This window comes from Neomonachus schauinslandi, chromosome 5, assembly GCF_002201575.2.
Source record: "Neomonachus schauinslandi chromosome 5, ASM220157v2, whole genome shotgun sequence".
Classification (NCBI taxonomy): domain Eukaryota; kingdom Metazoa; phylum Chordata; class Mammalia; order Carnivora; family Phocidae; genus Neomonachus; species Neomonachus schauinslandi.
Window position 1 is genome coordinate 158,343,709 of NC_058407.1, and position 22,484 is coordinate 158,366,192.

At 48.5% G+C, this 22,484-nt stretch overlaps 1 protein-coding gene across 1 annotated transcript in view; it reads left to right on the plus strand.

Moving 5' to 3' along the window:
• Positions 1-22,484, plus strand: part of KATNIP (katanin interacting protein) — a 180,817-nt gene that overhangs the window by 60,832 nt on the left and 97,501 nt on the right. Inside the window, exon 6 of the mRNA XM_044915093.1 lies at positions 7,671-7,802. Within this exon, the coding sequence (XP_044771028.1) occupies positions 7,671-7,802 (132 nt within the window). The remainder of the gene's footprint in view (positions 1-7,670; positions 7,803-22,484) is intronic.

The window sequence follows — 22,484 nt, forward strand, 5'->3', positions numbered from 1 at the left end:
AAACCCATCGCCTCGGCCACTGTGCCCAGCACAGCATCGGCCACCGTGTGTCCCCTTCTTTCCACCTCACTTCTGCTCTCCCTGCTTGTAGGAGGCCATCTGACGGGCTGTAGCTAGCTCACTTCCAGAACGTCCACAGAAAGGGCATCTGGGAAACACAGACTGGCTTTCTGGCCTCTACTGAACACAAAGTCATCCTAGGAATAAAGTAGAAGGGGTTCTGGGGGGTCAGCCCCCCCCCCACTACTGCACGGACTCTGCTCCACCCACATGCCATGTTTTGGGGACCACCCCCTCTCGATACGGATAAACCAGGGAGCATTCAGTAGTGGTGAGAGGACTAGAAGCCATGTCCCAAAAGAAATTATCCTTTATTTATTTATTTATTTATTTATTTGACGGAGAGACACAGCGAGAGAGGGAACACAGCAGGGGAAGCGGGAGAGGGAGAAGCAGGCCTCCCGCGGAGCAGGGAGCCCGATGCGCGGCTCGATCCCAGGAGGGATCATGACCTGAGCCGAAGGCAGATGCTTGACGACTGAGCCACCCAGGTACCCCTCCAGTTAACTTTTTTTTTTTTAAAGATTTTATTTATTTGAGAGAGAGAAGGACAGAGAGAGAGCATGGGTGGGGGGTCAGAGGGAGAAGCAGGCCTCCCGCCGAGCAGGGAGCCCGATGCGCGGCTCGATCCCAGGACCCCGGGATCGTGACCTGAGCCGAAGGCAGACGCCCAACGACTGAGCCACCCAGGCGCCCCTCATCCTTTATTTTTAATTTAGCAAGCATTTATTACCCCAGGCCAGGCACTGTGTGAGGCTCTGGGGTTAGAAGCAAACAATCACATAAGGCTTGGTTCCTGCCCTTGCAGCCCCAGCTGTGAAGACGGCAGGTAGGGGGCACTGTCCCGCCCACAAGGAAGATGTGACAACCGGTCCAAGCATAAGGAGGACTGGCCTGCCGGACTTCCAAGTGAGCAGCTTGAGGCCTGTGGGCTGAACTTGTCCCCCGGAGAATGTTTTTTGGACTCACACGGTTTAAAAAAGACTTAGTCACTCGCTAACATTTAAATTCAAAAGTTTTTCTGTATTTTTAAAACGCTCGATTCCGACTTCCCTGGAAAAATGGAAAGAGCTGGCCGTCCTGCTGGGCTTCGCCTCCCCACGAGGCAGCCATTCGCAGAGTGCGGCCCCGTCAGGCCGGGTACACGTGCTCCCGTTTGCCACAGTCCGCACCACTCCCTTTAGAGCCCCCGAGCCGAGGCCAAGTGGCGGCTGTAGCCTGTCATTGTGCTTGGGCTGCTCTTTCCCTCCCACCTGCTGGCTTCCCGCCTCTCCATTTCCCGCCTGGCCCACTGGGGCCTTTGAACCTGTGGCCCCTGGAAAGACAGGAATGGGCTTTGGAGTCAGACAAGCTCCTTCCTAGCTGTGTGTCCTGGAGCTGGCAGTGGGACCTGTCTGAGCCTTGAGTCCATCATCAGTCAGACCTCCCAGGGCTGCCAGGAGGGAGTGCGTGCTCGGTGTGTGGTTTGTCAGCAGGGGCCGTCCGCTGCTTTGGGGAGGGGCACCTGGCGGCCGGGGACAGACGAGCCCAGAGAGATGAGTGAGGGCACCGACTCAGGAACCCAGGGGCCACAGATCCAAGCCTGGGCTCCACCACTATCCAGTAGCACGGCCAGGAGAAGCGGCTCAGTGTCTGATGGCTGCTTCCTCATCTGCAAGTGGGGTTAGGAGTGGCACCTGCCTGGTCGGGCAGTTAACGAGGACCGTGGAGCCTGACCTGACAGCTGGGGAGGAGCAGAGCCAGCCCCACAAAGGTCTGGCGGGAGTCTCCCAGCAGAGGGCACGGTGGGGCGGCAGGAAGCCGGGTCAGGCTGAAGGGACCCTTGGGGTGGCCAGTGTGCAGGGACGGAGACGGTGAGTGTGGGGTCAGGGGTCACAGGTCAGAGGGGGCAGATCACACAGTGCCTGGAAGCCCCCAGGAAGAAGTTTAGATTTCATTTTAAATGTGAGGAATCTTCTGGAGGGTTTTCAATAGGAGAGTTACGTGTTTGGGCTCACGTTTTAGGAAGATCCCTGGTGGCCGCATGCCGAAGGATGCCCATGGGGCCAAGTGGCTGCAGGAGGACCAGGCAGGAGACTTTGAAGCAGGGCCCCCCCCCCCCATCCCTGCCATGAGCCTAATGCAGCCTGTGTCTCTTTGTCCCCCAGCCTCCACCTCACAGCTCTGTCCCTGGCCCCCAGAGCCCCCTGATCATCTCAGCTTCCTCGACCCATCCCGGGGTGTCATCTCCCCGGTCTTTTAGTATTCGTTTGTGGAAATTGTCCAGGAGAGAGACCATCTGAATCTCTCAGTTGGTCAGCCTGGACCAGATGCCCGCTCCCGCCTTGCTAGGCTGTGACCAGAAGCGAAAAGCCTGCCTGCCCCGGAGCTGTTCCCTGAGCAAGGCCTGGAACCCCAGCTTCTCATCCAGGACAATAGATAGACCCGATGTACCAATTGCACTGTTGCCAGGAGGAAGAGGGACTGATTGGGTTTCCTTTGACCCCAACAAGTGGAGCTAAGTACGAAGTTTCTCCCTGGTAGAAAGTACCCAGGGACAGGTTTTGGGGTGCTTAGGATAGGAAGGAAGGCCGTCTCGACCTCACTTTTTTGGGTGGGCTCCACTGTCCTTGGAGGCAGCCAGAGGTAGGCAGTGGTCAAGGCGGCAGAATCCCCAGTGGCCAGTGGTGGCCAGTTCTCAAAAGCCACTCCGTCAGGAGAGGTCCCACCTCCTGGTCCCAGTCCTGGGGCTGCTCCTGTATGGCTGTGCCCAGCAGGAGGGACAGGTGGGGGCCACAGAGGCACTTGGTGTTTTGGTGCTGACCACGGCCAGGTCAGCAGGGGACACAGAGGTCACAGTGCCCAGGGAGCCCCGAAGTCCCAGCCCACCCCTGGCCAGCACTGCTCCCTCGCCGTGGCCTCCCTGCACTCTTCAGCGGGCCGGCTTGCCAGTTTTTCTGAGTGTTGCCCTAAACTCCCCTGGGTCACATGTCCCCTTCCCAGTGACCAGGACCAATACCTTTGCCTCTTCCAGTAGAATAAGTTCCCTTCTTAGGGTCTTGTCCTGCAACTAGGAAGCACTTTCCGGTAGAGATGCCCCTGACAGAAGGGGTTGCCCCAGGCACACAGGCCCAAGGATCCCTGCTCCAGAAGGTCACAGAGTCATCCAAATACTGGCCCAGAGCCTGACCTGGAAAACCCTTCTTGGGACTCTCCAATTGTGGGAGAGCCAAGGAGGTGGATGACGGCGCGATGTTGGCTTCCGAGCTATTGCCTGCGCCGTGGACTGGGCTGGAGGTGATAAATGGGCTCTTGTTGGTACTGTCCTTTATCCACCACCACTTCTCAGCCTCAGATTTTTCTCCTGCTATCAGTGGATTAAGATTTATGGCTTCCTCAGCCTTGTAATACTTGGGTGGACAGCGGCCTAATCAACAGAGCCGTCGTTTACCAAAATGCTGTCAGATTTGATGAACGTCATCGGCTCTTAGCATTAAATTGGTGGTGAAGGGATTGGCCTTTCAGCAATTTACTGTGGGGTGGGCTTTCCTTAAAGGCCCAGAAAGCAAGTTCATTGCAATTTAAAGCAAAGGCTTTGCTTTCACTCTACTGCTGTATCCGGTTTCCTGTTGTGGGCCAGGCAGCTGAAGCACCCCCAGGAAAGTTCATGAGTACAAATGTGAAGCCCTTTCCTTTGTTTTCCTATTTCTGAGTTTTGAAAACCCCTGCCGTGAGGACAATGAATGAAACAACCCATAAAGCATCGGCTTTTACAGCAACCTTGCATGACGCAGACTGTCAGAGTGTTGAGCGCTATTATTTATAAGAGATCAAACAAATCCGGGAAGAACATATCAAATAAGGTAGATTTACTCCCCACCCCAAACCTGCCTGTCAGGATCGTCAGAGCTCTCTTACTTCTAGAGGGAGCTACTTACGTACTGCACAACCTGAACAACCATACAGGGCAACCCCTAGCCTTGATCTTTCTAGTCTATAGTAGCTTGAACGCACATCTCTTAGAACACTTTGCTAAGGGGGCGGCAGATACACACAGATAACTCTGGGCACAGCCTTGGGCTGAGTGTCGCTGAGGACAAAAGCTGGCCGTGGGCCGGCAAACTGGAACATGGGTGTTCGGGGATCAGGGCTTTTAAATCCTGTCCTGGTATGTGGGTGATACTGCAGGGGTCTATCCAGTCTGGGTGCTGCAAGTGGGCAGGAGAGAGCAGCCACTTACAAACACCCACTCCGGGTAAAGCAGCGTGCCAAGCGGGGAGCCAGCCAGGAGCTCGGGCATCATCCTTGCAAGCATGTGAAGGTGGGAGGCAGGGAGCGGGCGCCTCCTGGGGGCTGGGCTGGAACCTGCCAGCCTCGTGCTCCTATTGGGAGGTGGGCGTCTTCATGTGGGTGAGGCGGCTCCCCATCTCCTCCAGTGGTGGCAGAGGCGCCTCCCTGGGGCTGGGGTAGGAGAGCAGGCCAGATGGAGGACTATTTATTCCCCTCTCCAGCACCCACTCAGCATTTAAAACTCTTTCTGGACCACATTAATCTTGTCAAATGTTGCTTCCTAAACATGTTCTTCTGTTGTGTGTGCTGTGTGAACTCCCCGAGGCCAGGCCATTGGTGGTTACATTTTTTGCTGCCTTGACATGCTTCCAGAACCGTGTATGCAGTCAGGATTCAGAAAGGACTTGTTGATTATACATGCCCTCATGCCTACTGCAAACCCATCTCCTGACCTTTGGTCAAGGCAAGCAGTTGTGCCAAACTCCCAGGAAGGGCGAGGAACACTTCTGGGGAGGGGGAGGATGGGAAAGCAGCAGTGGAGAGAGACATACCTGGGCTCTCCTTCTTGAACCCTGGAGGTCTTTCTCATATTTATCATTCAGATCAGACCCGGAGAGCTGCATTAATGCCAGCTCTTTCACTTGCCCGTGGGAATTCCTAGTTCAGGCATGGCCGGATCCAGGCGCTCAGACAGTGTAGCCGGGCTCGTTCTCCATCTCTCAACTCTGCTTTTCCCAATGCTGCTCTGCGTGGTACCAAGGTGGCCACCATCAGCTCCCACCTTACATTCTGTCAGCCTACTATTGCATCTCTTTGGCTTCCCTGAACCAGTCATCTAGTCACTCCGGGCCCGCAGGATCTAGCACTCAGTTTGGCTGGGCCTGTCATATGCTCCAGCCACCCGTGGACTCAGTTCCACATGAACACTTGGATTGGGGGTGGGGAGGGAGGGAGAGGATTTCCCCCAAAACAATCAGGGTGCTTTTGCCCAAAGACGGGGGGCGCATGTGGGACGGGTGGAAACGGCAGCACCCACCACAAAACTTAGGCTCATGCTACTCAAACTTCAGTGTGTGTGTATGTCACCGGGGCTCTTGTGAAAATGCAGATTCTGATTCCTAGCTCTAAGACAGGGCTTGAAATTCAGCATTTCTCACAAATCCCCCAGGAGAAGCCGAGGCTGCTGGTGCACGGACCGGCTGTACGTGCAGTAGTGAGGTCCTGGTCCAAGCCTTCCCTTTCTAGCTAAAGGAACAGAGAACTATGGAGGGGCCAGGCTGTGCCCCATGCCCAGTGCCCCTCCCTCCATGCCCCTGCCCCTTCCCCCTCCTCTCTCCCTCCCCCTCGCCCTCTTTCCAGCCCTTCCTCCTTCTCTCTGTCTGTCTCTCTCATTTCAGCATTTGGACGCTATTAAATGGTTCCTGAGGAGGAGGGGGGAGCCCGCCCTCCCCAGAGTTACGGTAGAAAAATCTTTCTTGGAGATGAACTTCAAAGCCCTTACAGCTTCATCCTGGCCCAAGGCAAGAAGACTCTCCAGAGTCTCCTGGCCTATTCCACGTGCAGCTTCCCCTCCATACACCCTGCAGCCGCCCTCCAAAATGCTCTGAGAGCAAGCTGACACAGCCTGGGAGGCAGCAGGGCCACACTTGGAGTCAGAGCATGGGGGGCATGGCCAAGTGACGGATGGCCCTAGGGAAGGAAAAATGTGGGGTGCCTGGGTGGCTCAGTCGTTAAGCGTCTGCCTTCGGCTCGGATCATGATCTCGGGGTCCTGGGATCGAGCCCAGCATCGGGCTCCCTGCTCGGCGGGAAGCCTTCTTCTCCCTCTCCCACTCCCCCTGCTTGTGTTCCCTCTCTCGCTGTGTGCCTCTCTGTCAAATAAATAAAATCTTTGGAAAAAAAAAAAAAGAAAGAAAAATGTCCCGAGCACCTTCCTTCTGCCCCTCTGCCTGCTCCCTGTTCTCCGACAGGGGGCTCCCCACCTGCCTTTTCCAGCCTCTCTTTTTCTTTACTCTCTCTTGCCAAGATCTTTTTCTCGAATGATCTATAGCCATGCCCCTGCCTACTTTTTTGAGTGTTTGATATTCTCAGGAAATTCCTTGATTTCCCTCTCTTCTCCCCAAAGGCCACGGTAGCCGAGGCTGGGCACATTTCTTCTTCACATGCCCATTGGGGGCAGTACAGTGGGGCAGTTTAGTACTGGGGTCGGTGGGCAAACTCCAGCTCATGGGCCGAATCTGGCCACAGCCTGTTCTTGAAAATAAAGTGTTTTGGGGACCCAGCCATGCCCGTTTACTTAGGCAATATCTGTGGCTGCTTTCGAGCTACAATGGGACGGTTCAGTACTGTGACGGAGACCATATGGCTGGCAAAACCGAAAATACTTTCTTTTTACAGGAAATGTTGACCCATCCCTGATTTAGAGCAAGGCCTCTGGAGCTATCCTGCTGGGGTTCAGATCTAAGCTCTGCGGCTTCCTAGTTGTGTGATCTTGGGCCAGAGGCATGGAGCCTGGTGCCTCGGTTTCCCCCTCAGGTTGCTATAGGACTAAGTGAGCATCTAAAGCACTAGGAGTAACACTAGTGTGAAAGTGCTGATGGGGGCGGGGGGCGGTGTGACTGTGGTGGAGAAAGGTGTTCAGTCCTAACCAGGGAGAGGCCTGCAGGGCGGTAAGGTTCGGCATCATGTCCTTCATCATCAAGATAACCGCTAAGTTCACCAAGCTTGTGGGGACGCAGAGTCTTACAGGGGTGGAGCGTTCTAACCCAGGACATGAGAAGAAAGGCAGGGTCTAAATCTCTGTCCCTTGGAGGGGTAATGCATTCAGTACACAAGGCGTGGCCGACCTCTTCCTTCTCTCCAGAGCCGGGCCTCCCTAGAGCGAGGCCCAGAGCAGAAACTTTAAGGAGGCCCTCGCTCTTGGATTTGTGCCCCGTCTTAAATGTGGTGCCTCGCTGATGCCCCCCTGGCCCCAGCTCTGAGAAGTCGGGAGGGAAAAAGGACCCCCAGGGTCTCCTAAACTCATTGGATCACAAAGCCAATTTGGGGAAGTTTATCACCCACTAACGTTCTACTGCTAAGGTATTTCAACCGAAAAAGTTGCTTTAAAAAAATTCCACTGAACATGCTTTGTGCAGTAGGAACCAGTAAAGACTTCTGAGCAGAGGTGGCGGGACCCGTTGGGCTGGCCCTTCCGAGCCATTGCCGGGCCAGCGTGCCTCGTAGCGTGACTGCTGGGGTACAGGGACATGCCACCTCGCGGTCAGCCCCCTAAGAAGCTCACCCCTCAGAGGAATCGAGATGCTTGTTCCATTGTGTCTGAAACAGCCTCCTTTTGTCTAGAAATCGGTGCAGATCAGAACGGAAGCTGGCCCACGGCTCCACATCGAGCCTCCTCTGGACTATTCTGAAGATTCTGAGGCATGTGGAGATGAGACCGCCAAGGCACAGGGTGCTTCTGGGGACCGTCCACAGGTAGGACTGGGCCTCAGCTCGTGTTTCAGTGGCTCTCGGGGTGCGTTGTGACCTTCCTTCCTTATGCCCCTGAGTTCTTTCACTCCGACATTCATCTCCCACACTCTAGTGAGCGCCCAGACCACGGGCTAGATGCTCCGCTAGGGCCCCCGGAGTCCAGGTATCAGTAAGGCTGGTGTCTGACCCCAGAGAGGCAACAGCATAGGATCCCTCTACCACAGGAGGGAGCTGAGGGGTGGGGCAGGGTGTGGTGGGCCCAGGAGAGAGGGTATCCAGGAAGGCTTCCTAGAGGAAGTGACATTTGCCAGGGTCCTAAAACCTGGGTGAGAGTGTGGAGCAAGGAGGGAAGGGGAGGTGGGCAGAGCTGATACTTAGCTGAAACCTGATGGGAAAAGCATTGCAGGCAGATGGAACAGCATGCACAGATGCCGTGAGGCTGGACTTGTTGAAGGAGCACACTGTAGGCCCAATGTGAGCCCCAGAGGGAGTGTGGGATGAGGTGAGGTTGGAAGGGCAGTAGGGCAGACCAGGAGGTGCACAATGAGCCTGGCAAGGGGTGAGTGTGGGTGGTTGGATTTTATTCCAAGGTCATTGCTTTTATACATAGAATGAGCGCATAGATCGTCTCCATGGCTATGTAGAAGCAAAATTACCGGGAGGCAGCAGGACAAAGTCAGGCCCCTAAGCCAGCCCCTGCCCCATTCGCCAGGCGTGTGTTCCGCTGTGGCCCCAGGCTGCAGATGCAACAGCCTCCATCAAAGAACAAAGTCTTGCTTCTGTATCAAAAACCTGCCTTTAAGAAATGCACATGACTCATAAAATCCGTGCGAACAGTGACCAGGAAACATTCCTCTGTGGTGTTGCCTGTTTGTATGTCCTTCTTGGCACATAAAAGAAGGACAGGTAAGGAGCAAAGGGTCACTTTGGTTCACATCCTGGCTACAAAAGTCTGAAAATAAATTGGAAATTCTGTCTTCCTGGAAGAAAAAAAAAAAAAAAAAACCCTTTTGTTTTTATAGAATAACCCAATGACCTTGTTTCTTACCCAGTCCCTAGAAATGGGATTTTACAATAGGCAAAATTGTAGTGTGGACTTTATTGCCTTTAACACCCACCTCCCACACAACATACACACACACACACACACACACACACGCTTCTGAATCAACAGAATGGTCCCTGCTCAGGATCTGAGCACATGTCTGTGCAAATAGCCGTCAGTCTCCCTTCGTTTGGGAGGCTGGTCTGCGGCCAACTTCAGTCTGTTACAGTCCCAGCCACGCCGCCTGTCAGAGAACGTGTGCACGTCCTTCATGCAGGAAGTGGGGTAGTTCCCTCGTCTCCTTTGGCCATTTGGTACCCCCACCCCCATTAAATGAACATATAGTCCTTCCTTGGCAAGCTCCCCAGCTCCCTGCAGCACCAGACAACCTGCCCCTCACGAGCTATGAAAGCTTCCATTAGCATTCCCGTGTGCACGCGTGCTTTGAATCCTCATTGCCCTGCCCTGCCAACACTTCATTTTCTCCACCGTGAGTGCTTGAGTGTATTTCTTTCTTTCCTTTCCCTCCCCATCTTGAGGGGGCACTCCGTAAGTCTTCACAGTCAATTTTCCCTTGGAGTTATTTCCTGCTAAGTGAAAGAGTAAAATGGTGACGCTAGTTTTCGGCCAAGGCAGAAGCCGTAAGAGATGCAATCTGAACGAGAGAGAGGGGAAAAAAAGGCATGTGGCTAAATATACTCAGCCACCTCACACTGTTTGCAAGTGCAGCTCTGAAATGGAGCAAAAGGAAATGCATTGCCTGCGTGTGTACTTTTCATCTGACCTTCACTGTTGAAACACACCAGCCTGTCTGCCTTCAATCATACCCTTAGCGATCTTCAATTTCTTGGTGCCTCTGAGTTCACAGACCCGCATGCTGCAGGCATGCTCTGTTGGCCCCCAGCCCATTGACGTGCATGGGGCTTTTGAAAGAATTACTAGCTGACATTTAAGAATCAGGAGATTCCGTGTCAAAATGTGAACTGGGGGCTTGTCTTGAAGAACCCGAACATTCGGGGCCCCATTCTTACATGACAGCAGCAGCTGGACCTGAGGAGCAGCCGCCCTGGGAGACAGGTGTATGCACTGCGTGGCCCACGGTCCCCGCTCCAGATCCCGGGCCCTGTTCTATACACTGAGGATAAAACAGACAGTAGGCAATGGGGCTTATCAGAGAAATGGCAAAGGGCTGGAGAAAGACGGGCAGGGGCTTCTCGTTGATGACATGCTCCGTGCGCAGTTCCCGAGAAAGCCGGGGAGTGAGGCATGTGGGGAAGAGCATGCCGGGCACAGGAGCAGCAGGTGCGGAGGCCCCGAGGCGGGAGGACGGGGACGCTAGTGTGTTTGGGCGCTGGGTGAGCAAGTGGGCGAGGAAAAGAGGTGAGGCCGAGGCTCAGATGGCCCAGGGCTTTGAGGCTGTAGTAATGGCGAGGGATTCTGTTCTGAGTCAGGGGGGAAGCCACTGTAGGGTTTTGAGCAGCTCAGGAACTTGGATGAAAACGGGGTGCCTCTTTCCAGAGAGTTCTGCCAAAGAGCCAGGTCTCAGTCATGTTAGGCTTTGTGTTGCAGTGCATAACAGGGCTCCATTTATGTATCAGGAATGAAACAGTGCACACTCTTTTCTATTAGTAAGATGTGTTTTTTTTCCCCTGATAATGCACAGTCTATATAAAGAATTCAATTGATAGCAAAGAAAATAAAATATTTTCATAATCCCACTGCCCCAGAGATCATAGATGGGTATATCCGTTCATAATATAGATTTCTTGTATTCATTTTATGTATGTGTTGATTATATCCAAGAGGAGGTGGTGGATCTGGAATGTTCCAGTCCTGGCCCCTTCCCAGTGAGTGGTAGTCCGCGAGTTTAGTTATCGGCTCTGAGCTTTCCCTCCACTGTGTGGACCCTGGAGTGGGGTAAACTGGTTATTTGCCCACAATTACCGTTCAGTGTTTTCAAGTCTTTGTTACTGGCTGACACGTGGAAACAACTAAACACCTGTCACAAGCTGTGTCCCCAGCAGCTCTGCCCCCTGTGGACTCTGCCGAGGCCCACGACGGCTCACCCACCTGGGGGTACAGTGGAAATTCTATTGTGCCATCGCTGGCCGCCCCACTGGTCCCCAGCAGGGCCCCGCAGCAAATCCCTTCAGTCCCCCTTCAGTAATTTCAATGGTGAGGCTTAAAAAATGAAGGATCATTTTTAGGGCCGTCCCATTGCTTGGGTACTTCTGTTTTAGATGACCTTATAAATAACTTCCCAGTGAGTACTGTTTTTTCCTTGACTTTTTTTAAGATTGTATTTATTTATTTGAGGAGGGGGCAGAGGGGATGGGAGAGAGAGAGAATCTCAGGCAGACTCAGCACTGAGCGTGGAGTCGGATGCGGGGCTCGATCCCACGACCCTGAGATCATGACCTAAGCCGAAACCATGGGTCAGACGCTTAATTGACAGAGCCACCCAGGTGCCCCTCCCTTATTTCTTATTGTTACTTTCCCAAAGATGGGATTATATACCATCCACTCTATTTGATAACCCCACCTTTTTTATTCAGCAAGATGTGGTGGCCATACCTCCACGCCGGTCGTCACTCAGTCCTCACTGAGCCAGTGTTTAGGTGGGTGGTGGCCCGAGTTTAAATCCCAGTCTGCTTACTTTCTATGGGCCTGCAGTGGTGTGGGTGAGGCAGGGATGAGTTTGACCAGATCCGCTTTGGGAGCGGGAGCAGAGAAGGAGGAGGAGGTGAGGAGGGAGACGGGAGGCCTGGAGACCAACAGAGAGGACGAGGGACCAGCACATCTTCAGGGATGTAAGTTGCTTTTCCTGCGCCCATTCTCTCTGCTTGCCCCTAGGGTACCAAGTCTTCCACCGACAACACGCCCTGTGATTTTCATTTCACCCTTCTGGATGCCCACGGATGCCCTGACCCTGCAAGCAATACAGACAAAGAAAGGATCCTCTTAACTATTCAGGATGTGATGGTAAGATGGATTTCAGCCTCATAACCCCACAAAGGGCCAGGGTCTCTGCCAGAGCCAAGCAGTTGGGCGGGAGGTTGAGCCCCACGAGACCATCTTCATTTACACCTGGGAAGATGGCGCAGGTCACACAGCAGGATTTGGCTTTCACAAAAACCTTGGACCCACCCACTACATTTAAAACAATACACATGAGATTTGACTTGATGCTATTTTTTTAAAACATAGTAGAAGCTCATATTAAGTGAGCACTTACTAAGTGCTATGCACTGTGTTGAGTATGTTACACCCATTCCTGCATTAACCCTTTGAGTTAAATGCTAGGTATTTTCTTTTTTTTTTAAGATTTTATTTATTTATTTGAGAGAGAGAGAGTGAGAGAGCACGAGTGGGGGAAGGGGCAGAGGGAGAGGGAGAAGCAGACTCCCCACTGAGCAGGGAGCCCGATGTGGGACTCCATCCCAGTACCCTGGGATTATGACCTGAGCCAAAGGCAGATGCTAAACTGACTGAGCCATCCAGGCGCCCAAGTGCTAGGTATTTTCATTCTCATTTTGTAGTTTGGGGAAACTAAGAAGTAGAGAAAGGATGTGGCTCTCCCAGGCCTCAGAGGAACCCAGACTGGAAACCCAGACCCCGTGACTCCTTATTTCTTGCAGTTAACGATTATAGGCTGGGAATTGTGCCGAGCTGCTTTTGCTCCCCAGAGTGCCCAGTTCTCTGTAGGGGCACAGTCTGTTGTGAATGTGATTGATAATGCCTGGAAGCAAGGTGCTGAGAGGTGGCCATCTATCAGTTTTGCTTAGGATCCAAAAGACCTCTCCGCAGTGAACCCAGAGCTGGGGACATTGATGAAAAATTTGGGAAATTGGGAAAAATGAAATCCAGTAAGGAAACAACCAGACAAAGCCAAATTGAGTGACTGTCTGCAAAACAGCTGGCCTGGCGTCTTCAGAACTATCAGTGGTATGAAAAAGGCTATTCCAGATAAAAGAGGCTAACAAGATGCCATGAGATCCTTGCCGGGGGCAGAGGGGTGGTAATTGCCCTAAGTGTAAGGATGGTTTGGGGAAATTAACAAATTTGAAAATTCACTATGTTAGATAACAATATTGTATCGATGTTAAATTTCCTGAATTCGATAATTATATTGTGTTTATGTAAGAGAGGGTCTTTGTTCGCAGGTCTTCCGAGAATTGGTGAAGAACCAATGAATGTAGGTGCAGGGTTTTGGGGTATTCATTATACCCTTCCATTATACTACTCTGATATGTGTTCTGTGGGTTTTACCTTTTTTTCAAAATAAAAAGTTTTTTTTTTTTAAGCTATCACATTAAGGAGATACTCTGCTTCAATAGAGCTAAGCATCAGCAAAGAAAGAAAAAGTTTAAAAGGAGACCTAGTTGAAAAAGCTTAGTAGGATTGTATTGATGTTAATTTTGTGATTGTGCTATTGTGCTTTAATTATGCAGGGTGTTACCATGGGGGAAACTGGTATCTCTCTCTGTTGTTTCATACACATAGCATACGAAATCTACAGTACACACAACGTAAAAAGTAAAAGCTAACTAAATAAAGCAAACACAAATGCACAGGTCCTACCTTCCAGAGGCTCAGATTCTGATCCTGGGTTTGGGTTCAGGCATGGTGTTTTTTGTTGTTGTTGTTTTAAGCACCAAAATACATGACTGTATTTTGCAGCAATGTTTGAGAACCACAGTTTTAAGAAAAGAGCTGTGGATCTCAAAATTTGATATGCATAAGAATCACTTAGGATATTTGTTTGAAATACGTATTTTAAATCTCATTTTTTAAGCTAATGGAATTTGTATATAGGAGATAGCATAGTTTTTAACATAAGAATTCTCAGTGATTCTGAATCAGAAGGCCTAAAGATTTCAGTTTACCTCATATGGAAGGGAAGTTTTGGAGATAATTTGGACTTTGTGGGTTAGATCTGGGGACTATAAAAGAAAGGAATTTTAAAATTCAAAGTTAAAATCTCTTCTTCATCATACAAAATTAAGATAACTGTAAAGTAAAAAACAAAATAAAACAACAACAAAAATCCAAGAGGTTTACAAAAGCCAGAAAGGGATGGGAGAAAGCACCGCCCTTGTCTTCAAAACCATATCCTGTCCTTCCAGAAACTCAGATGACAGAGGATATTAGTTAAAATAATAAATGAAAGACACAAAACCATAATAGCTCCTGATGGCATCTCCTCTATTACAGATCAATTTCTATCCAGAAATTGACCACTAGTATCAAGGAAAGACTAAATTATGTTTTAAGAAGACACGAAAGTCCAAATATATTTTAGAAATATTTTCTTTCTTTCTCTTTTTAAAGATTTTATTTATTTGACAGAGAGAAAGAGTGGGTGCATGTGCGAGAAAGAGAGCACAAGCGGGGTGAGGAGGGGCAGACAGAGAGGGAGAAGCAGGCTCCCCACTTAGCAGGGAGCCTGATGTGGGGCTCGATCCCAGGACTCTGGGATCATAACTTGAGCTGAAAGCAGATGCTTAACCTACTGCCTTCGGCTCAGGTCGTGATCCCAGGGTCCTGGGATCGAGCCCCGCATTGGGCTCCCCACTCCATGGGAAGCCTGCTTCTCCCTCTCTCACTCCCCCTGCTTGTGTTCCCTCTCTCACTGTGTCTCTCTCTGTCAAATAAATAAATAAAATCTTTTTAAAAATTTTTTTAAAAAAGAAAATGAATATGAATGCTTCATATTTGATTTTTCTCACTTTACTCACATTCAAAATATGTACTGTATGGTGACTAACATAACATAATAAAAAAAAACCAAAATATGTTTCAAACTGGAAAAAAAACAATTCAGAGAAAATAGGGGCATGTAGGAGAGGATTTATTAGTTATGACTTGAAAAAATTAAGCTGGATTTCAAGATAAAAGTAGAAATGCAGTGATGAATAGAAGTAGGTGTGGCCAGCGGGGAGGTCCTGGACCCCGGACTGTGAGGGCCAGCTTCAGCTCACAGATGTGTCTCGTTGGCTGGCTCGTGTTGTGCTGGGGTCATCATTGTTCCTGCTGTACTTTATTTTAATTCCAGTATTGCTAAATGCAGTGTAAAAACGGCTTCAGGTGTACAATATGGTGATTCAACAATTCTGTACATGACTCAGCGCTCAGCATGATAAATGTACTCTTAATCCCCATCACCTGTGCCCCCCCCCCCACTTACCCCCCTTCTGGTGACCAGCTGTTTTTCTCTATAGTTAAGAGTCAGCTTCTTGGTTTGTTTCTCTTTTTTTTCTTCTTTGTTTTGTTTCTTAAATTCCACATATGAGTGAAATCATATGGTATTTGTCTTCCGCTGACTTATTTTACTTAGCGTAATACTCTCTAGCTCCATCCATGTTGTTGCAAATGACAGGATTTCATTCTTTTTATGGCTGAATAATATTCCATTGTATATATGTATGCCACAACATCTTTAGCCATCTATCATCGGACACTTGGGCTGCCTCCATAATTTGGCTATTATAAATAATGCTGTAATAAACATGGGGGTGCATGTATCTTTTTGAGTGAGTGTTTTCATATTCTTTGGGTAAATACCCAATAGTGGAATTACTGGATCATATGGTAATTCTATTTTTAGTTTTTTGAGGAACCTCCATCCTGGTTGTACCAGTTTGTGTTCCCTAGTGCACGAGTGTTCCTTTTTCTCCACATCCTCGCCAACACCTGTTGTTTCTTGTGTTTTTTATATTAGCCATTCTGACAGGTGTGAGGTGATATCTCATTGTGGTTTTGATTTACCTTTCCCTGATGATGAGTGATGTTGAGCATCTTTTCATGTGCCTGTCGGCCATCTGGAAGTCTTCTTTGGAGAAATGTCTGTCCATGTCTTCTGCCCATTTTTTAATTGGATCATTTGGGTTTTTTCGGTGTTGTGTAAGTTCTTTACATTTTGGTTTTTTTTGTTTTTAGTGTTTTATTTATTTATTTTGACAGAGAGAGACAGCGAGAGGGAACATAAGCAGGGGGAGGGGAGTGGGAGAGGGAGAAGCAGGCTTCCCGCGGAGCAGGGAGTCCCAACGCAGGGTTCGATCCCAGGACCCTGGGATCATGACCTGAGCTGAAGGCAGACACTTAACAACTGAGCCACCCAGGCGCCCCTGTTCTTTACATTTTGGATACTAACCCTTGCAGATATCTTCTCCCTTTCGGTACATTGTCTTTTCGTTTTGCTGATTGTTTCCTTTGCTGTGCAGAAGCTGTTCGTTTTTAAAAAAAAAGATTTATTTAATAGGGAGAGAGCAAGCAGGGGGAAGGGCAGAGGGAGAGGGAGACAAGCAGACTCCCCGCTTTTTGGGGAGCTGGATGCGGAGCTTGCTCCCAGGACCCTGAGACCGTGACCTGAGCCGAACTCAAGAGTCAGCCGCTCAACCTACTGAGCCACCCAGGCGCCCCAGTTTTATGGTTGTTTTTGTAGTTCTCTGTTCCTTTCTTCTCTTGCTCTTTTCTCACTGTTTGCAGGCTTTCTTTAGTGATATACTTGGATTCCTTTCTCTTTATTTTTTGCATATCTATTCCTGGTTTTTGATTTGTGGTTACCATTAGGTTTGTATGTAACATCTTATGCATACAGCAGTCTATATCATAAAGTTGATCGCAGCTTAAGTTTGAACCCATTCTTTACTCCTCTCCTCCCCCCAGCATTTTAGGTACATGGTGTACTTTACATTCTCTTATTTTGTGAATCCCTTGACTGATTTTTATAGATATACTTAATTTTACTGCTTTTGTGGCTCCTACTTTTCTGACTCCTACTTCTGGTCTTTCTTTTCCACTCAAAGAGTCCCCTTTAACATTTTTCGTAAGGCTGGCTTAGTGGTCATGAATTTCTTTAACTTTTCATTAGGAAACTCTTTATCTCTCCTTCTATTATGAATGGTAGCCTTGCTGGATAGAGTGTTCTTGGTTGCAGATTTTGTTTTGTTTTGTGTTGAGCACTTTGAATATATCCTGCCACTCCCAGCCCTACTGAAGTCTGTACTGAGAAATCCACTGAAAGCCTTTTGCGGTTTCCCTTGTATATGACTATTTTCTCTTGTTGCTTTTAAAATTCTCTCTTTATCACTACTTTTTGCTATTTTAATTACTGTATGTCTTGATGTGAACCTCACTAAGTTGATTTTGTTGGGTGCTCTCTGTGCCTCCTGGATCTGGATGTCTCTTTCCTTCCCCAGACTCGAGAAGTTTTCAGCTATTATTTCTTCAAATAAATTTTCTCTCTCTTGTTCTGGGATCCCTATAATACAAATGTTATTATGCTTGATGGTGTTACTGAGTTCCCTTAATCTATTTTCATTTTCTTTTTCCTTTTTTTTTTTTTTAAAGAGAGAGTGCACACAAATGGGGGTGGAGAGGGGCAGAGGGAGGGGGGAGAGAGGATCTTAAGCCTCCTTAAGACTAGGCATGGAGGGGCGCCTGGGTGGCTCAGTCATTAAGCGTCTGCCTTCGGCTCAGGTCATGATCCCAGGGTCCTGGGATTGAGCCCCGCATCAGGCTCCCTGCTCGTGGGAAGCCTGCTTCTACCTCTCCCACTCCCCCTGCTTGTGTTCCTGCTCTCGCTATCTCTGTCGAATAAATAAATAAAATCTTTAATAAAAAAAAAAAAGTCTAGGCATGGAGCCTGATATGGGTCTCGATCCCAGGACCCTGAGATCATGACCTGAGCTGAAATCAAGAGTCATTGGCTTAACCGACTTAGCCTCCCTGGTGCCCCTATTTTCATTTTTTATTACTATTTTTTCTCTCTCCTGTTCAACTTGATTGCTTTCCATTACTCTGACATCCAGGTCACTGATCTGTTCTCCTTCCTCTAGCCTACTATTCATTCCTTTTAGTGTATTTTTCATTTAAGTTATTGCATTCTTCCTGTCTGATTAGTTCACTTTTATGTTTTCTGTCTCTTTTTTGAGTCTCACTGAAGTCTTCCACTCTTAAGTCCAGTAAGTATCTTTAGGATTTTAAATTCTCTATCAGGTATATTACTTTAGGTCCCATTCTTTCATTTGGGACATCTTCTTCTGTCTCCTCATTTTGTCTAACTCTCTGTGTCTCCTTCTATGTGTTAGGAAAGTCAGCTCCATCTCCTGGTCTTGAAACTAGTGGCCTTGTGAAGAAGAGGTCCTATGGTGGCCTGCGGTCAATGTCCCGTTTTCCAGAACCTCAGGGGTGTCTCCTATGTGTGTTGCATGTGCCCAGCTGTTGTAGCTGAGCCAGTATTCCCGTCAGTCCAGCCATCTGCAGCGGCTCTCTTGGCCTGTTTAAGGCAGTGTTTAGTCCCTGTGTTGTTAATGGGCCAGTCTGAGTCGAGTCAGACCAGGCATATATGCTCGACTGGGCATACTGCTAGAGATCCAGTAGCACCAAACTGTAGGATGCTTTCCCTGTGTTGTCCCCAGAGAAGCTTTTGTTGGTGGGCGGGGCCTGCAGTCAGACCAGATATCTGCCCCCAGCCCACAGCTGGAGCCACAGTTGGACTGGTATATGTAGTTATCTTCTCCTCTCCCCAGGGCAAGAGTCACTTTTAGTGGTACTGGCCCCTGATGCAGCTGCCTGCACACTGCCAGGCTTGGGGCACCACTTTGGATGGGCTCCAGCCAAGGGCATATTGGAGGGGGTGTGTCCGCCGGAGAACCTGGGGGCAGGCACACTGTTAGCAAGCCAGGTAGAAAGTGTTGGTGCGGGCGCCTGGGTGGCTCAGTCGTTAAGCGTCTGCCTTCGGCTCAGGTCATGATCCCAGGGTCCTGGGATCGAGTCCCACATCGGGTTGCCTCCTCGGCGGGAAGCCTGCTCTCCCTCTTCCACTCCCGGGGCTTGTGTTCCTGCTCTCGCTATCTCTGTCTCTGTCAAATAAATAAATAAAATCTTTAAAAAAAAAAAAGAAAGTGTTGGTGCTGTGCTGGTCCCCACAGGTGTCTGTGTGCCTAGCCTGGGGTACAAGCGAGGGAAATGGCACAGGCCGGCTCCTTTGTTCCCGGAGAAGTCTACTAAAGATCCCTGCCCCTCCAGCATACACTATGAGTCTAGCAAACAAACGTCCCTCCCTTATGCCCCAGGCATTTTTCAAACTGCTGCTTCTGCACTGTATCTCCACAGGGCTGTTTGTTGGGCTGTCTCTCTAAGGAGAAGGACTCCGTTTCCTCTCACCCTCTTGGATCTCCCAGAGCCAAGCCACTGAGTTTTTAAAGTTCTAGGTGTTAAGCCTCACTGATTATAAGAACTCATGAGATTCAGCCCCTCTGGTTTGCAAAGCCAAATGTTACGGGAATTTGTCTTCCTCATGCAGGTTCCTCTTGCTTGGGGTGCCCATGTGAGGGTCTGTTTCTCTCCCCTCTCCACACCTGTGATGTCCCTCCCTCTGTCCCTCCTGTGGACAGTCCTACAAGTCCATTTAGCTCCTGACTGCATCTATGCTCATCCTACCTTCTTCATTGTGGCCTCTTCTCTACATTTAGCTGTGGAGAGTCTGTTCTGCCAGTCTTCAGGTCACTTTCTGGGTTATTTACACTGATGTAGGTGTTATCTACTTGTATCTGTGGGACAAATGGGCTTAGGATCCTCCTATTCCACCACCTTCCCTGGAAGTCCTGTTCTATTTTGAATTATTTGAATATTTTAAGTGACATAGAGAGAGACAAGCAGGTAACAGCCCTTGGCTTGGATATCAGGGCATGGCAGGGAGTGGTGGGGGGTGTAGGGAACAGAGTTGTCAACACAGCTTGGCTGTCATTGTGTGGAAACAGGGGCCCAGTGATGCCAAGCTTTCTAATTTTAAGAGAAGCCAGGTATCTGGGTTTCTTTGTGTTTGGTTTCTCCAATTTTTTTTACGTTGATTACTATTTTCTATAGATCAAACAAAATATATGGCTGGCCAGATTTGGCCTGAGACCACCAGCTTGCAGCTTCTGGTTTAGATAGCTTTGTCTGTTCCTGATACGAGGCGGGAAAGGTCTTTCTCCTTTCCAGGGACACTTGAGTTAGCCCCTCTGAGACCCAGAGCCATTGGGGGGCAAGATGCCCTGAATGCACCCAGAGATGCCCAGCTAGACAGCTCAGACCAAAGGACAGCCTGACTGATGGCATTAGGGTCAGACAGCACAAGGCCAGCTGTACAGGAGTTCTTCAGTGACGAGCATGAATGATTCATGTGGAATGATGCTGAACAAGCACTAACTGCCCATGAAATGCAGGTCCAGAAGTAAGAGATGTAGTGATTCTTTCACCCAATAGAGCGTTTCTGTTAGTGAAGACACTGGATGGTATCTGAGTTACTAAAGCATCTTTTTCAGTCTTTTTTTTTTTTTTTTAAGATTTTATCCATTTATTTGACAGAGAGAGCGGGCACAAGCAGGGGAAGCAGCAAGCAGAGGGGGAGGGAGAAATAGGCTCCCTGAGGTGGAGCAGGGAGCCCGACACGGGGCTTGATCCCAGGACCCTGGGATCATGACCTGAGCCGAAGGCAGACGCCCAACCGACTGAGCCACCCAGGCGCCCCGAAAACATCTTTTTCAGTCTTTTATTTTTTTTTTATTTTTTAAAGATTTTATTTATTTATTTGAGAGAGAGAGAATGAGAGACAGAGAGCATGAGAGGGAGGAGGGTCAGAGGGAGAAGCAGACTCCCTGCCGAGCAGGGAGCCCGATGCGGGACTCGATCCCGGGACTCCAGGATCATGACCTGAGCTGAAGGCAGTCGCTTAACCAACTGAGCCACCCAGGCGCCCCCATCTTTTTCAGTCTTAATGAGAGTAAAAAATAACTGATCTCTGAGTCACTACTTGAATAAATAATGCCATTTATTTCTTGCAGTTATAGCCTACTTAGGATTTCTTAGGTATTTTTACATGATTTTGTATCATTTAATACGACATCTAATATATGAGTGCTTTCTCATTAGAAAAGAGTCAAACGGGTGCCTGGGTGGCTCCGTCGGTTAAGCGTCTGCCTTCGGCTCAGGTCATGATCCCAGGGTCCTGGGATCGAGTCCCGCATCGGGCTCCCTGCTCCGCGGGAAGCCTGCTTCTCCCTCTCCCACTCCCCCTGCTTGTGTTCCCTCTCTCGCTGTGTCTCTCTCTGTCAAATAAATAAATAAAATCTTAAAAAAAAAAAAAAGGAAAGAGCCAAACAATTCATAGGTGAGTAAAATATGAAAAGCTCTCTCTGCCTACCTAGCCAAACCATGCCTAGCTTTTACTTTTATTGAGCACGTATACTTTATTTCATCGTTTACTTATTTATTCACTCATTCATTTATTGGCTTCTATTTCAGTTCATTTTTACTTTTCTCTTGATTCTTTCCCTAAACTTCATAGTTTAATTTATTGCTTTGATTCTCTCCCCATCTCCACATTACAGCCTGGTGTGTTAAGTTAAATGCTAATTCATCTATTTTCAGTCTTGTTTTCTAATATAGCAATTTTAAGGCTATAACTTTTCCTACAAATGCTGTTTTGTCCTTATCCCACAAATTTTGCTATGTGTGGAGTGTTTTCATTGTCATTTATTTCTAATTGGTTTGTGATTGGGGAGGGGAGGGATTTCCCTCTTCATATAGGAGAGTTTTCATGAATGTTCTAAGTAAATAGCTTTTTTGTCTTTTTTTTTTTTTCTGTCCTTTTCTGTTAATTTCTGATTTTACTACATTATGATCAGAGAATGGCTTGTTTGGTTTCTGGTTTTTGGAAGTTTTTGAGGTTTGCTTTGTGGTCTACCAGATTATTTTTATGACTGCTCCATGGTATTTCAAAAGAATAATAATTATTCTCCTTTTGGTACAAAGTTCTCAATGTATCTATTAAGTAAAGCCATTCACTGAGTTATTCAACCTGGTGAGTCTTAACATATAGTCCCAGACCACCTACATCAGAATCACCTGGGCTGCTTATTAAAAATGTGAAATTTCCCACTTGAAGATACAAAATTAGATGGGGGAGGGTAGTAGGATCATGAATGGAGTGTTTGGAATCTGCATTTTTAATAAGGCAGGAAATTTTTATGCTCATCAGCAAACCACTGCATAGAACCTACTTAATTTTTGTTTATTTAATCTGGTTGATTTCTCTGAACTTGTCAATTTTCCCTTATATTTCTCTGTTGTTGCTTTGTATATTTCAAATCACTATTACTGTGTGCATGTAGAGTCAAGATATTTTCTGATAGGTTGGATCTTTTATCCATATGAATAGATCAGTATTAATATCTGTCCCATTTAAAGCTGTAGGTGTGCCTTTTCAATTTGAAGGTTTGTGTCCTTCTTTAGCACTGGAAAATCTTCCATTATTATTATTATTATTCTCTTTCATTGTGTCTGTTCTATTCTCTGGAGTTTCTGTTGCACAAACATTGGCCCACATCTATCCTTTCAAGTCTCTTAATTTTTCTTTCACACTTTACTTTTGTCTTTTTGTACTGTGTTCTTATAAAATCGTTTTGATTTGGGATGCCTGGGTGGCTCAGTCGTTAAGTGTCTGCCTTCGGCTCAGATCATGATCCCAGAGTCCTGGGATCGAGCCCCGCATCGGGCTCCCTGCTCAGCAGGAAAGCTGCTTCTCCCTCTCCCACTCCCCCTGCTTGTGTTCCCTCTCTCGCTGTCTCTCCGTCAAATAAATAAATAAAATC